This window comes from Talpa europaea, assembly GCF_964194135.1.
Source record: "Talpa europaea genome assembly, chromosome: 14".
Classification (NCBI taxonomy): Eukaryota; Metazoa; Chordata; class Mammalia; order Eulipotyphla; family Talpidae; genus Talpa; species Talpa europaea.
Genome location: NC_140082.1, coordinates 33742716 through 33760121, shown reverse-complemented (window position 1 = coordinate 33760121; position 17406 = coordinate 33742716). Strand labels below are relative to the sequence as shown.

General features: G+C 38.2%; 1 protein-coding gene across 1 annotated transcript in view; it reads left to right on the top strand.

Annotated features, from left to right (window-relative positions):
* Nucleotides 1-16958: 16958 nt before the first annotated feature.
* ITIH2 (inter-alpha-trypsin inhibitor heavy chain 2) overlaps nucleotides 16959-17406 on the top strand; it is a gene marked incomplete at both ends in the record, with an annotated part of 29956 nt that continues 29508 nt past the window's right edge. The window contains one exon of the mRNA XM_084253351.1: nucleotides 16959-17042. Coding sequence (XP_084109477.1) covers nucleotides 16959-17042 — 84 coding nt within the window. The remainder of the gene's footprint in view (nucleotides 17043-17406) is intronic.

The window sequence follows — 17406 nt, the reverse complement described above, 5'->3', positions numbered from 1 at the left end:
GGCCCCAAAGACTTAAACCACTGTCCTCTACCACCATACATGCTGTAGAAATCCTCACACAACAGGCCTTGCCTATGAAAAGTGTTCAGTCAACATTGGTTGCCTGACCAGCTGATTAGTTTACTATAAATAAATATCTGCCTCTTTTTATGAATAGTACTCACAAGTGAACTGCCCTTGAAAATGTATTACGTATATGTATTGCATTTCAGAATCAATCAACTATAATTTTAATACATGATGATTTAAATATATGGTTGGAGAGGAAAGAAACCACGTAATTGGCTCTAGTGTTATGAGGGATATGTTTATTTAGTGCCACCGCAATAAAGCTTATTTTATTATTACCTAATAATAAACAGTAGTTCACATTCCCCCACTTCGTGTTCAATATTTTATTTTCATGTTCTTGGTTCCCTACTTTGCACACCAGTTCAAAATAGGCAAGCGCTTCACGCCATCTAGTGGACACATATTCTGAAAAACATTTCCAGTGAGTTCCTTAGCTAAGGGGGTTGTTTAGTTATTGGCCCCCTTTGTGAATCTGCCCAGCAGCTTCCTATTGAAAACACTGTTTCGTAGAAGAGACTACATTCCTAGTCAGTTTACCGCAATGATATTTTTTTCTTCACAGTATGATGAAGGGTTCCTGGCAAAGTTAGTGGTGCTGTCTGGGTGTCAAAGGAAGAGGGGGTGCAGATGTGACAAAAAGTACAAATTTGTGATTTGTAGTAACCCCTCTTCCACTAGTCACATTGGCTATTTATGTAAATATTTGGATGTGCTAGCTTTTGATTGGTGAGAAGATCAAGGGCCTCCCCAAGATTTCTGCCAAATCTGGCACTTATTCTATGATTTGCTTCTGTTGAGCATCCAATTTCAGTCCCAGCTTTCTTCTACTGTAGATGTCATTCTACACCCAAATTTAATTTCCTTCTACCCTCAGACACAGGGGAAAGTGGCAGATTTCTGCCCCTCAAAGCAAAGTATGGCCATGTGCCTTGCTCTAGCCAATGAACTATGAATGACAATGACATGTGTCACATCCAGGAAAAAGCATCTACCCATACACTTCTCCTTATTTTTCCATGTCCCAACCTTGCCTCTCTTTGCCTGGAACTCTGAGTGAGGGCCTCAGAGAGCAGAGCTCTCTATCCACCTGCAATGGACAGGTAGTATGTGTCCAAGAAGCAAGAAAATTTTGTCTTTTTAAGCCACTAGAATTTGGGAATTGTTTATTAGGTAAATATAGTTTAGCTGCTTAACCTATACTGACTAAAACACCTCCCAAATACATTCTGTTCATATTTTCTCTCTCTCTCTCTCTTTTCCCTTCTTTGCCCCCCCACCACCATGAACTGATCTTTCCAGGAAATATGCTTCCCTTTTTAAAAAAAATTCCACAAAATATCACTTAATAAAATTTTCCAGGGGGTTAGGAAACATTTTTTAATAGGTAAGCATCATACATTCTTGTTCTTAAAAGACACTTAAAAGACACTATGTCCACATTTCCAACACTAGAATAACATTTCCACATTCTTTTTTCTCTTCTCCCATCAACTACTTTGGAATAGTCCATTTACTACTTTGGAATAATATTACGCACAGTCCATTTACTACTTTGGAATAATATTCCTAGGTAACATAGCCTAACGACACATATGGTTTTTAAAATTCAATGTAAACTCTTAGCTATAAAATAAAAAAGAAAATCTATAGAAAAATATGATTTAAATAGGCACATGCTCAGGGGGAAATACATTGTGAAGGTTTTAGATGCTTGCACGCAAATGTAAATCATTGACTTTGACACTACATGTTTAGGCTGACAAAGACACTGGTGCCTGTCATGTGAATTCCATAAGCAGCTTTGTCATAGGTGATGTTATTTTCCAAAATGATGAAAACTTCTTGATTCAAAATACAGTTTTACCTTAATTTACACAGTAGTTTCATCCCATTAATTCAAAGTATAAAAAAAAAATTTCAAAAATAGTATATGAGGAATTAGGTTGTAGGACCACACAATTTTATTATTTTATTTATTTATTTATTTGTATTAAGGTAACATTGGTCTACAATATTGTATATGTTGCAGACGTCTAAGGTCATACCTTTCAAATGTATGTTACCATGCCACACCCACACCCACCGCAAAGGCATCCATAGTCCTCTACCACAGTTATATGCCCCATGCCCAATTTGTTCTCATCCCACCCCTCCACCAGTAACCTCAATTCTACAGTCAGATTTCTAGGGTTTGCTATTAGTTTGATTTTCTCTAACCCTTTGTTTTGTTTCTCTATATTTCACATATAAGTGAAACTGTCCACTATATGGCTTTCTCCTTCTAACTTATTTTACTTGGAATTATCCCCTTCCAGTTCTATCCATGTTGTTACAAATGACAAGACTATCTTTTTTAATAATTATGTAGTATTCCATTATGTATATACACCTATGTGTGTGTGTGTGTATGTGTGTAAATCTCCTAACCCACTCATCTGTCTTTGAGCATTTAGTTTGTTTCCATAACTTGGGTATTGTAAGTAGTGCTAAACTGAACACAGGAGTGCATAGATCCCTTCAAACTAGTGTTTTGGGATTCTTTGGGCAGATACCAGGAATGGAATTTCTGGGTCATGTGGTAGATCCATTTTTAATATTTTGAGAAACCTCCACCCTGTTTTCCATAGGGACAGGACCAGACTACATTCTCACCAATATTGTACGGGTGTTCCTTTTTCTCCACATCCTCACCAATATTTGTTGTTTCTGATCTTTTTTGGTATGGATCATTCTCACAATTGTGAGGCACAATTTCATTTGGTTTTGATTTGCATCTCCCTGATAAGTGATAATGAAACATTTTCCATGTGCCTGTTGTCCATCTGTTTGTCTTCTTTAGGGAAATATCTGTTCAGCACTTCCGCCCATATTTTGATTCAGTTATTTGTTTTCTTTTTTGTTGAGTTTATGAGTTTTTAATAGATCTTGGATTTCAGCCCTTTGTCAGATATACAAATGTTTTGTTCCATTCAATAGGGTGTCTTTTTGTTTTAGTAATAGTTTCTTTCTCTGACAGAGTTTTTATCTTGGTATAGTCCCATTTGTTTATATTTTCTTTCATTTCTCTTGCTGTTGGAGACAAATCTAGAAGATCATCAGTGAAACCAAAGTCATGGAGCATTGTACCTATGTTTTCTTCTATGTATTTTATGACTTCAGCTCTCATGTTCAAGTCTTTAATCCATTTTGAAATGATTTTTGTAGGTGGTGTGAGATAGTGTTTTAGTTTCATTCTTTTGGATGTGGCTGTCCAGTGTCCTTGATGCCATTTGTTGAAGGATTTTTCCTTTCTCCAGTATATACCCTTGACTGCTTTGTCATAGATTAGGTGTCCATGTAAGTGTGGGTTTATTTCTGGATTCTCAATTCTATTCCATTGATCTGTGTGGCTAATTTTGTACCAGTACTATTCTTTTTTGATTATCATAGTTTTGTAGTATATTTTGAAGTCTGGGAGTGTGAAGCCACAGGTTTTTTGTTTTCTTTTTTGTCAGGATTGCTTGGTCTATCTATGGGTTCCACATAGGTCAGCCACCTGCTGAGTTTCTGCCAGCTCATAAATTCTTTTCTTAGATTCTGACATTTTCTCAATTCTGATGTGAAAAGTCCTTAGAACAATGACCTTATAATGAGCCTCCTCCTTGGCCAAGAGGCCTCATACCTGGATGATTAGCCTCTCTACTTTATCTTCCCATTTTTGAACTGCTTTTTCTTGACCTGTATATTTCTATTATGTGCTCATCTGATAATTTTCAAACCCTCACTACCTTCAGTGGTTTAACATCTAATTTATTAAAGTTCTTCTTGCAAGCTCATTCAGAATTGGATGCAATATTCCAGGTATGGTCTACATTGGAGAATGTACTGACATTTTACTATGCTCTGCTTCTAGAATTTATTGTGCTTATCAAGACATCTTCGAATTCTCAGTTTGCCCTCCAAAATATTAAATATATGAAACTGAATATTCCTTTGGTTTTTAAGGTAGTGATTCCCATTCTATACATCAGGAGTTTTAAGTAATAGGAGATACTTTCAATTCACTACATGACAGATGCCCAGACCTGAAACTGGGTGAGAGAGCCCCAGGTTCAGGACCCAGTGACCTGAATACACACCTACACTGATAGGGAGCCATGGTGCTTTGAACATCAAGAGAGTTCAAACATGGTGTTTTTTCCAAGACCTTGGGATTTGGAAATAGGTTATCGACATGAAAAGAGTGACCCCAGCTACCCTTAGTTTGATTTGTTCTGAGGTAATTCCTAATATCAGATTACAATCATCAGAGATGAAATGATCAATGAAAAAGGCCATAATGTTGAAAATCATAATTATTTTTGAAAAACTTTCCATAGAATCTCAATTACCCAGAGGTATTATCTCAGCAGAGAATGGAAAGGATGATAGCATTTTCCCATGAGAGTTGGAACGAAACAACCACTTGGCTGGAAGTTTACCTAGCCCTAAAACAAGGGAGGAGGGAGTTTGTTTTCTCATTTCCATTATTCCAGAAGACATGTTTTTCCAGATGATAAACCTCTGTGTAATTTTGAAGGTGAAAGAGAAATCTACGCTGAAAAATAGAGACAACCCCCGTGGCATGCCCTGTGATTATAATCTGCATTCCAAACTGGGTTTTGTGTGCCACATAGAACTTTGCCAGCAGTGCTCTGAGCATGTGGTGGCCATTCACCATGTGTGCCCACCACATGCCTAACCTCGCTCCTCGCTGACTCTCTCTCACAGTTGCCCTATGATCTACATGTCCTAAGCCAATCATGCAGACAAGGAAGATGATTTTTAGAGAGGTAAAGTAACCTGCACAAATGTGGTAAGTGATAAACTATAGATTTTGAACATGCCATATGTTCCAGTCTTAGGAATTAGATAGCACAGTGTGAAAATATTTTGAAAAGTCCTACATACAAGAGGAAAGGATTATTACTCTGATGCCAGGTCACCTTCCAATAGTGATTCAAGCCAGTGCTAATATTATGCCAGTTGTGTTCAAAAGCACATCATGGGTGAGCTGACTGCTGTATATATACAGTGTCAGGTACACAGTATTCTGTCTAGACATAGGTCTTGAACGAAGGAGTGTGGTGTCTGCATTTGAGAGAATTTAGTAAGACACATAACATGCCTCACTGTAGAACTGGAGCAGCATGTTACAATTAGGTCCCCAAATGACACGGATGATGAATTTCAACCAGAGGAAAATGCAAAACATTGGTGACGGAAGTAGCATCTAAAATGTACTTTGGGGGCCTCCCTGGTGGCGCAGCGGTTGAGCGCTGGGCTGCGAAGCTGTGCACGGCCTCTGCAGCGCCGGTTCAATTCCCAGCTGCTCCCCGGCCACCGTAGGAAGGTCCCACATGGCGCGCAGACCTCTCCTGCCGCCCGCTGCTCTCCTCAGCGGTGTACTTCGAGCCTTCTGCCTACTCTGCTCCCCGCTGTGGCTCTGGTGAATTCTCTCACCCTCCCGCGCTTCTGACTGTACCCAGTGCTTGTATAAATAAATAAATAAAATCTCTAAAAAAAAAAAAAAAAAAGAAAATGTACTTTGAGCCCCCCTGGTGGCTCAGGTGGTTGAGCGCTGTCCGCAGCCTCTACAGCACCGGTTAGATCCTGACTGGCTGGCAAGGGTCCCACATGAAGCAGACCACATGAAGCAGGCGAAGCAGACCTCTCCTGTCTCGCCCACTGCTCCCCTTAGCAGTGCATTTCATCAGTCTGCCTGTTCTGTTCCCCGCTCTGTCTCTGGTGAATCCTCTCACCCTCCCGCACATCTGGCCTGTACCCCAGTTCTTGTACAAATAAATAAATCTTTAAAAATACATAATAAATAAATAAATAAATAAAATGTACTTTGAAAGATGCATATGGTTTTAATAAATACCTGAGGAAAAAGGTAGGGATGTTACAGGGCAGGGAGACGGGCACCCAAGACCCCAAAAACCTGCCTACTCTAAATGGGTTCTGCCATCGCCTCATCAACACAAACCATGAGATTTTAATGGGAAGGAACTTTAATACAATTAGGAAATAATACAGAAAAGGCAAAGAATATAGTTTCTAAATCAAGCAGCAAAGTTACCCGTCCCCTCGTGGGTAAAAGTCCACCCAAGCAGGATTGCCCCAGAGCAAGGCCCCAAAGCCTGCCACAAGTCTAAAGCATCTTCCAGTGGGGTCCCACAGAAAAGGATTAGAAACAGCCAGACAAGTCTGGAAGAAAAAGAGCAAAATTAAAATGAAGACAAAACCGCCATTGTCACCTCCCCACGGCTCTCTCACCCACATCTGTGTCACCCAGTCCACGACCAAAAGGCAAGCGCAGTTTCTTCACGTGTCTCTCGGCTCCATAGGCCTCCTCCAGGTCTCCTTCTGGCTCTCCATCCTGCTTCCTTTCTTCCTTTCTCCTCTACAGCATCTTCTCTCCTTGCTCAGCTCCACCGTCCTTTGGGTGGGGCAGGGAACCTGGAACCTCCCCTTTTCCTGGGGACCACGCTGCTACAATGATTTCAGGCCAAGGGAATCTTGTCAGGGGAAGTAAGTGGTATAATCGTTTGGGCTGAGCAAATACTCTGCCTGTGTGGGCACACAGGGTACTTTAAGGAATTTGGAAGATCAAATTAGAAAAAGACCAAGAGTCTTGAATATCATAGGAATCAGTTTTAACTGGAGTCTCCACAGTCCAAGAGTAAAGATTACTGACCAGACAGCAATAGCTCCAGGACACTGCTTCAGCGGTGGTGTTAATGCAGGACAGGAGCAGAAAAAAAATAACTGAAAAGGAGGCACCACAAGACCAGAAACCTGGCTCACACAAGGAGGTGGGAGTAGAAGGGATTAGCATAGTCATTGACACAGCTATGGAAACCAAAATCCTTAGGCACCAAAATCTAGATTACAAAGCATAAAACCCAAGCAGGTATCAGACTGAAATCCAGAGCACAGGCCCAAGGGTAAGGATATGGAGATTGAGCTCAACAGACCCCAAAGGTAAAGATATGGAGATTGACGCCCATTGTGGAATCTCCGTTCCCTTTCAGATTCTGCATAGTTACCCAAAATCAGCAACTAATCCTGAGGCTCACATGGAGTGAGCCCCTCCCAAATAGAAGAAGACTATATCAGTTCAGTGTCTGCACAGGCTCGGGGCAGCAATTCCTCTGCCCACCTGTGTTTATGCAGGTGACTCTTTTTCACCAAATCTGTCCCTCTGCAGGGCAGCAGCCTCCTGTTTGCCCATGACCTGTCAAGTCTGCCCGCCTGCAACCACGCAGGCCTCTCTTAGCAAACCTATCCCTTGTGGGGCAGCTCTTCCTGCCCACTTGTGTCTATAAACTCGCCTGGGAAACGCACCACGTGTCACTGAAAAGGGAGCTCTGGTGAAACCTTTTCCAGAGTGACTCCAAGGACTCCGCACTCCAAACCCACAGATTCCAAAAACCCCAACAGTGTGAGGGTATTGATTCAGAAATAGTAGCCAATAAGTCTTCTAGAACATATACCTAATGTTACAGAAAAATTACAGTTCTGGAAAAATTTACAAATGTAATGACAGTAGGGATGGAGAAAAAGTACAATCAATATCAATTGGTATGTTCTCAGAAATACTTAACATGTTTGCCAAGCATTTGGGAAGCAAAATTCACAACCCAAGTCCAGTAGTATGTGTTAACCCAAACCAAATCAACATAGACCATCCCACACCAAGTCACTGTCATTTGTAGCAAATGTCACTCTACCTGAACTAGTACATTTCTCTCTTTAAATAAAATTTCTATATTATGTAAACAAAATTAGATGTCAATGAAAATAAGTGATTTTATTTATTGTACTAAGTTTATCTTCATCAGTTACTTAAACTATTTGCAACTGATTTGAAGCTATTTTTGTTTTTAAAAATTTGTTGAAAAATTTAATTTATGAAATATTTCAGAGAAAAGTTTTAAAATACATATGTATGATGGAAGCAACTTAAATTCTTTTTTTTTTTTAATAAATTTTATTGTTATATTCCCCATACAATTACAGCCCCCCCATTCTGACCCCAATCCCTCCCCTCCCGCCCCCGCCCCCCTAAAAGTGTCTCTGGTTCATAGTTTTTTGCCGACTCCGATTTTCACTTTCTTATAGTTATTCATTTTCCTGGTCCCTTATTTAAGTTTTCTAGATTCCTGCTATGAGTGAGACCATCCGGTATTTTTCTTTTTCTTTTTGGCTTATTTCGCTGAGCATGATCCCTTCCAGCGCCATCCATGTTGCTGCAAATTGCATGTGTTTATCTTTTTTGAATGCTGAGTAATATTCCATGGTATATATGTACCACATCTTCTTGATCCAGTCATCTATTTTTGGGCATTTGGGTTGTTTCCAAAGCTTAGCTATTGTAAACAGTGCTGCTATAAACATAGGGGTGCAGGTGCTCTTTGGAATTGATGTTTCTATGTCCTTTGGGTAAATACCTAGGAGTGGAATTGCTGGATCATATGGAAGCTCTATGTTTAGTAGGTCCAGAAATCTCCACACAGCTCTCCACAGTGGTTGGACCAGTTTGCACTCCCACCAACAGTGCAGAAGAGTTCCTTTTTCTCCACACCCTCGCCAGCATTTGTTGTTGCTAGTTTTTTTAATATGTGCCATTCTCACTGGTGTAAGATGGTATCTCATGGTAGTTTTGATTTGCATTTCCCTGATGACAAGTGATGTTGAACATTTTTTCATATGCCTGTTGGCCATTTGCATTTCCTCTTCAGAGAAGTTTCTTTTTAGCTCTTCTGCCCATTTTTTGACTGGATTATTTTCTTTGTTGTTGTTGAGTCTCATCAGCTCTTTGCAGATTTTTGTGATCAGTCCTTTATCATTAGTGTTGGGTGCAAAAATGTTCTCCCAGTTGGTGGGGTTTCTCTTTGTTTTTGTTATTGTCTCTTTTGCTGTGCAGAAGCTCTTTAATTTGATGTAGTCCCAGCTGTTTATCTTTGCCTTCACTATCACTGCTTTGGGTGATGTGTCTGTAAAGATGTCTTTGATGTGCAGATCACGTAGTGTTTCGCCTATATTTCCTTCTATATATTTTATGGTTTCAGGTCTTATGTCTAGTTCTTTAATCCATTTTGAGTTGATTTTTGTGTATGGTGTGAGGTAGTGGTCAAGCTTCATTCTTTTGCATGTAGCGACCCAGATTTCCCAGCACCATTTATTGAACAAACTTTCTTTGCTCCAATGCATAGTCTTTGCTCCTTTGTCAAAGATTAGTTGACCATAAATCTGTGGGTTTATTTCTGGATTTTCTATTCGATTCCATTGGTCTGTATGTCTGTTCTTGTTCCAATACCATGCAGTTTTGATGATTATGGCTTTGTAGTATAGTTTGAAGTCTGGGAGTGTAATGCCTCCATTCCCTTCTTTTTTTTTCAGGAGAGCTTTGGCTATTCGGGGTTTTTTGTGATTCCTTATGAATTTCATCAATAATTGTTCTATTTCTTTGAAGAATGACATTGAAATTTTGATTGGAATAGCATTGAATCTGTATATTGCTTTTGGAAGGATGGCCATTGTAATAATGTTTATTCTTCCAATCCACGAGCAGGGGATGTCTCTCCATTTCTTTGTGTCTTCTATTTCTTTTAACAGTGTTTTATAGTTTTCTTTGTATAGGTCCTTTACCTCTTTTGTTAGATTTATTCCCAAATATTTGATTTTTTTTGTTTCAATAACAAAAGGGATGGTTTTTTTGATTTCTTCTTCTTCAGATTTATTGTTTGTGTATAGGAAGGCTACTGACTTTTGCATGTTGATTTTGTATCCTGCCACTTTACTGAACTGATTGATGAGTTGAATTAGCTTTTCTGTGGAGTTTTTGGGGTTCTCTATGTATAATATCATATCGTCTGCAAATAGTGATAGTTTGACTTCTTCTTTTCCTATTTGGATTCCTTGGATGTCTTTCTCTTGTCTTATTGCCCTGGCTAGGACTTCCAGTATTATATTGAAAAGCAGTGGTGAGAGTGGACATCCTTGTCTTGTTCCAGATCTTAATGGAATTGCTTTCAGCTTTTCACCATTGAGAATGATACTGGCTGTTGGCTTGTCATAGATGGCCTTTATGATGTTGAGGTATGTTCCTTGTATCCCAAGAATTTCAAGGGCTTTTATCATGAATGGGTGTTGCACTTTGTCGAAAGCTTTCGCAGCATCTATTGATATTATCATATGGTTTTTATATTTCTTTTTGTTGATGTGTTGGATAACGTTGATTGATTTTCGGATGTTAAACCATCCTTGTGCCCCTGGAATGAATCCTACTTGGTCGTGGTGAATTATCTTATGGATACATTGTTGGATTCTGATGGCTAAAATTTTATTGAGGATTTTTGCATCAGTGTTCATTAGGGAGATTGGCCTATAGTTTTCCTTTTTTGTGTTGTCCTTGTTCGGTTTTGGTATTAGTGTAATGTTGGCTTCATAGAACGTGTTTGGTATTGTCCCTTCCTTCTCAATTTTTTGGAAGAGTTTGTGAAGGATAGGCACTAATTCGTCTCTGAATGTTTGGTAGAATTCATTTGTAAATCCATCAGGTCCTGGGCTTTTGTTTTTGGGGAGGTTTTTGATTACCATTTCAATTTCGCTAATTGTAATTGGTCTGTTTAGGTGTTCTATTTCTTCTTTATCTAGCTTTGGGTGATTGTAGAGTTGTAGGAATTTGTCCATCTCCTCTAGATTATTAAACTTGTTTCCATATAACTGTTCATAGTAGTTACTGATTATTCTTTTGATTTCTGCTGTGTCCGTTGTGATTTCTCCTCTTTCATTGATGATCCTGTTTATTTGTGCTTTCTCCCTTTTTTCCTTTGTGAGCCTGGCTAGGGGTTTGTCTATTTTATTGATTTTTTCAAAGAACCAGCTCTTGGTTTCATTGATCTTTTGGATTGTTTTTTTAGTTTCAATTTCATTTATTTCTGCTTTGGTTTTTATTATTTCTTTTCTTCTACTGGTTTTGGGGTTTTTTTGTTGTTCTTTTTCTAGATCTTTGAGGGAAGCAATTTAAATTCTATAGATTGATGACTGGATAAAGAAAATGTGCTGCATTCATATGATGGAATATTATTTAGCCTTTAAAAAGGAGGAAATTCTGGCCTAAGCTACAACATGAATGAACATTGAGCACATTATTTTAAGTGAAATCAGAATGCTATGGGATTCCACTTATATCAAACTTAAAGAAACAGACAGTAGAATGATTGGTACCAGGGCTGGAAGCAGGGGAAAATAGGGTGTTGTTCAAGGAGTGCAGTTTCAGTGTTGCAAGATGAAAAATTCCTAGAGATCTGTTGGACAGCACTGTGTTTTTAGTTCACAATATTGTACTTACACTTAAAAATGGCTGAGACTAAGTTTATGCTATGTGTTTTTTATCACAATAAAACTAGATATTTACAAAATTTTATTTTTATAAATATATTTGCAAATGTGCCTATATGAAATAGTTCTCTATCTAAATTTTTTCATATTTGCTTCAAGTTCATTTCTAAGAAATATATGCAGCTACTACCAAAATCTCCTCCCCTTCCCTTTACTTCTCTCTGCCAGAAAGTCATTATTTAAAATTAGTATGTATTATTCCAATGTATGTTTTCATTGTTTTCCTTCTTATGTATGCATCCAAGAAAAATATAGTTACTACTGTGTGGTGTTTTTTAAAAGGTTATACCTCTAATTTCTACAGGACCTGTCTTTCCCAAGGCCCCTCAAAGAGTCAGTGATTAGATGAATGATAATGGCTGAAAATGTCGTGTTCTCAGATGTTGTCCTTTTGTAGATATGTGGTAGCCACAAAATATGACTTGGCAAGTCCTCTGTGGTGTTATTTAAGGGACTTCCTAACATCTAACTTAAACCAGATATGCACTTATCTCTTGGGTGTCAATACTTCCTAGGCATTCGAATACACTTGACCCATTTCCTGGTCTTAAGCACCACTTTTTTTTTAACCTTTTTTTTTATTTTATATATATTTTTTACATCATTTTTTATTTTTGTACAATGTATGCATTTTCATCTTGGTTATTGTCCCCGTAAAATTCCCAACCCCCCTTGTTTTGATCCTACTCCCTCCCCAATCCCCTATCCCCCCAGCCCAGTGTGTCTCTGGTTTATAGTTACCTGTTGATTTTGATTTTTACTTTATTATAATTAGTCTTTTTCCTGATACCTTATTGAGGTTTTCTAAATTCCTAATGATTGAGACCATCCAGTATTTTTCTTTTCTTTCTGGCTTATTTCACTGAGCATGATCCCTTCCAGATTCATCCATGTTGCTTCAAATGGCATGAGTTTATCTTTTTTGATTGCTGAGTAATAATCCATTGTGTATATGTACCACATCTTCTTGACCCACTTTTAAGTGTGCATTCCTAGCTGTGGATAACTTTATAAAACAGGAGATATAACTTGATGCATAAAAATGACTCAAAAATACTAAACTGTGTTTTTGCATCCTAAATTTCTTTCTAGAAATCTATACTTTCTTCTAATGATAAAAGTAATCCATAAATGTAGGTATCCCCCACTCTTCAAAATTTTGATTTATACTACTTGCTTTTTACAAAGGACCTACATTGGTACCTTTTCCCACTAAGCAGAAGAAATCTGAAGAGGATTTCCACTTTTCAGGCAAAGGTCAAAAAGTTTAAACAGGGCCAGGTGGGGTTGCAGTCTGTATGCTAGAGCCCAGGTCACCCAGAGCAGCAAGAGTAGCCATCAATCTCCTTCCCTGGGAACTGCTTTATGCTGGTATGTCTACAGGAAGGTGTGACCATGCAGCCCTGTGCCCCCATCATGCCTGCCGTCACCTTGAGCAAGTTACTTAACCTTGAGCCTCCATTCTTCCATTTGTAAAATGGGAATACAAATAGATCATTGCTTTACTACTATTAGTAAATCTTTTTTTTTTTTTTTTTATGTGGGACGCTTGCCGGTGGCGCCGCTGCAGAGGGGGCAGGCAGCCTTGCAGCCCAGCGCTCAACAGCTAAGCCACCAGGGGAGGCCCTACTATTAGTAAATCTTAACCAGTTATGCTAATTATCTATATTTCTCATTCCACTATTTGCTTTTTAAGCACCTGAAAGAATATCCAGCACATAGTCAATTACTCAATTCTCATTATTCTTTTTAACATAAAATTCTGAAAACCATTTTTAATCTTTCTTACATGTGAGGGACGAATGGGTTAACATTAGTTCTTTTTAATATCATTACCTGATCCAGTAGCGTGTATCTAGGGCTAAATTCATTCCCCATTATTGCTTTAGATTGTCTTATATTCTATATGAAATGTATTTCTAGACTGTTCCATTAATTAGAACATATATTTTCAAGCATCAAACCATGATTTTTACTTTTACTTTGTAATATATTTTAAAATCTGAAAAATGAGGTCAAACACTAATTGCTAAAAATCTGAGGTTTTTTCCTGCTTTTATTGTCTTTTCATCTGCTAGCTCTTACAGGTTCTAGAAACTTATCTGAGATACTGATATCAATATTATAAATGTATATATTAATTTATCTAATGAATTATTGTCAGATAATTTAGCTATTAGTATTAAGTATTAGTATTTCTAATGGTAATATGCTCCACTGATTCATGTTTTCCTTCATTTTATCAGAGCTTAAGTATTTGTTATAAATCTCTGTCCTGAGTCAAACCTCCATGTTTTGTGCTATTGGTAAAAGTGTACTTCTTTCATGCTATTTCCTATGTAATCACTAGTAAAGAGAAATGAAACTGATTTTATGGGTTAAACCTATATCTTGCTGTTCTACTAAACAAATTTATTACCTCTACCAATGTTTTATGAAGTTCTCTAAATTTTCTAGATGGGGAATCATGTCCTCTACAAAAAACAAGTGTTTTAGTTTCTCTTTATAAAAGAAGTGCTCCTTACTGCCCCCTCCATACAAAATCAAGTTAAAAAAATTGCCTCCTGGGCCTCCCCGGTGGCGCAGCGGTTGAGTGCTGGGTTGCGAAGCTGCCAGCAGCCTCTGCAGTGCTGGTTTTTATCCCCGGCTGCTCCCCGGCCACTGGAGGAGGGTCCCACATGGCGCGCAGACCTCTCCTGCTGCCCGCTGCTCCCCTCAGCAGTGTACTTCGGTCCTTCTGCCTGCTCTGCTCCCCACTCTGGCTCTGGTGAATTCTCTCACCCTCCCACACTTCTGACTATACTCAGTGCTTGTATAAATAAATAAATAAATCTTTAAAAAAAAAATTGCCTCCTAACTCTACTTTAAGCACTTTATATGAAACAGATTTTGAAATTTATTGAACTATTTCTCAAGCTTTTGAGTGAAATAATTTTTGTTTTTTTCTTGATGTTTAATTTGATAAGATTTCTTGTGTAGTAACAGCTTCAATTTTCTAGGCAAATCCTTTCTCGATTACAATAATTTTTTTTCATGGTATCATATTTATTTTTACATCTTTGTTTATAATTAATTGCTACAAAACTTTTAAAGTGTACTTTTCAAATTTGGGGATCAAAACAATATCTGCCTCATTAAGTGAATTAAAAACCATATTGTCACATATTTCATAGATAGTACATATCCTATGATAGATGAAAAAAATGGTCAGGCCTTTTTTTTAATGTAAATGAATCTATTTTCCCCTTTTTTTGCCTTCATAACCTCTATATTATGGTTAATTAAAGTATTTTTATAAGATGCTATTTTGTAAGTTTGACATAATGATCAATGTCTGTTTATTAGTATTACCAGTACTACAAAAATCTTTGATGTTAATCATTATAAAACTCATTTTAATGATAATTTATTATTGCATATTCCACTCTTGTTACCACTACCTAATAAGGTAAACATCTATTTTGTTATTATCTTCTTTTTCCAAATAGTTGGTTTCTAATCTCAGATTTAATTTTCTCTTCAACCAGCTTTTTATTATTATTTGCTATGACAAAAAAAATATCTCTTTTAACTTCATACCATTTTGTAAACCCTGTTTTCTATTTGGAATAAATTGGGTAGATTTTAAAGCAAACCGTTTTCTTCTCCTGGAGATAAAGCATAATTTTTAGAGACAGCATATGGTAGAACCAAAAAAAAAGAAGAAGAAGAAGAAGAAGCAATAGCCCTTCAAAGTCTTACAGATAAATATAATCTATTTGCATTTTATATTATATCTGAGCCACACTTCAATTTCTTTTTGGCATGCGCTTAGATATAATAAATAAAACACTGTTTTGAAAATACCATCCCACATATGTCAATTGCACATTTATCTTTTGGGGCATTATTTTTCACTTTCTCTTTTCACTGGCTTTGTCTCTGAAATAAATTTTAAACCATTTCCTTTTAAACAAAATGAGAAGACCATCTCAGACAACAGATTTCTTTGTCCTGTGTTCAGTTTAATGCAGACAGTGATTCTCTGAGGACAAGGAAAACTGCTGGGTCTAGGTAGAATGGAATGTGCTGGAAACAGCCCTACATCACCATGCTTCAGAGGCCAAGGCAGACTTGCTGTTTTCATCTGGTGCAAGTTCCCCTGTGTGAGCAAACTATCAGAGTAGTTGTTCCCAAAAGCAGACCCATGACATTCCTCTGCTAGATAGGGACCTTCAGGCAGAGAAATGCCAAGACAGCAAAATAGCAGGAATCATGGATTCCATTCTGAGGAAAGAAACTTCCACAAATGACATGGGAGCTCAGGTCCCTAATTGACCAAACTCCATAGCATGGTCTTGTTTAAGGCAATGTCTGGAATAAAGGCTCAGGAAAAATCATTATCCAGTAATTTGCCACCCAACTTGGGGGTTACAGGTAAATTCTGGTCTAAATTCACACCTGGGACAAGAAACCTGGTGATCGGCTGGCAACGTGCCCTTCCTAGGTGGATACCTAGGGGACCTTGCACTGAGTCTCCATTTCACTAATTGTGAGATGTACAATAAAGTACTTAACCTTATTGTCCTCAATGTAAATAAGGGAAAATACAGTACATATATCCCGTGGCTGTTGTATAATTTTTGTAAAGGATTAAAGACAATGTGAGTAAAAATGCTTACACCACAAAGGGTTTAATAAATCTTAGCTGATGTTATTATTATATTGGGACCATGAAAGTGAAGGAATAAAACACGCTATTTCTAGAGGGGTCTTTCCCTGATTCTGGGACTGGGGGAAATTTATTTTCCACTAACCTGAGTGAGGATGAGCAGGGGCGGCAGGACTGACAGACACTGTTCTTTTAAGGAAATTTGCGAAGCTTCCGCACTGAAGACCGGTCCTTCGGATCAGCACCTGTCCCTGCCCACTTGTTTCTAATAGGTACTGAGTTATCGAAGTGAATAAGAAAAATACTGACAATAAATGCTATGCTCAGAAAAACATCATGACTCTTCCTGTTTTTTTCCTGCTTTCATTTAGAGCAAAGGTTTTGTTTTCCAGAAATTTTTCACTTTTTTCCTCTCTGCTTTTTCTCAGTATAGGTCCTCAGTTGGTTCTTCAAAGAGGGCATTATCTTTAGGTGTCTTTCTGATTAAAAGTTGAGCGGAAATTAGCAAGGGGGGAGGGGAGAAGCATATTCTTCTGACCCCTCTAAGTGCTCCCACCCCGGGGACTGCCGCTGGCTTTGCTGTTTGAATAACCTCTAGGAGTCGGATCCACCCCCACAGATCAGGTTTGAACTCCAGAACAAATATTTGTCCCATTTTTTTGGTACGAAGTTTGAGAGCTTTCTTCTTCTGTCTTCTTTTTTAAACCGAACTGTATTCTTCTGGTGTTCCTTTGAACTTGGCTCAGTGAAGACTGGATTCTCCCCCGACCCTGCTCCGGGGAGCTTGGCAGAGCTGCCCAGCAAAATGGAACGACTCACGTGCTGGCTCATCTGGTTCTTTCTTTCAGAAGCACAAGGCTTTGAAATCCCCACCAATGGACTTCCAGAAGTAAGTACTTCCAGAAGACGACTTGTTGTTTGTTGTCCTGTAGGTGTGCTCCATAAATAGTCTATTGCTTTGCTAATCCGGGACTGTGCTCTGTATGGAGAGAGATAACATAAAATTAACCTGAGTAGAAGAGTTCACTGTTATAATTCTTGGAGTGTGAGTTTACCTTTTAAAGCATTAAAGGGTTTCACATGAGAATTAAGTCAAACAGCTGACCAGCCCCATATTGTGACAATTATGTGCACAGTTGCCTACTTCTTATAGGGATAATAATTGATCTAGCCCAAACGGTTGTTATGAGAATTGAATGATATGTATATGCCAATACAATGCAAGCACTAGGTAGTACTTAATAATGATTAGC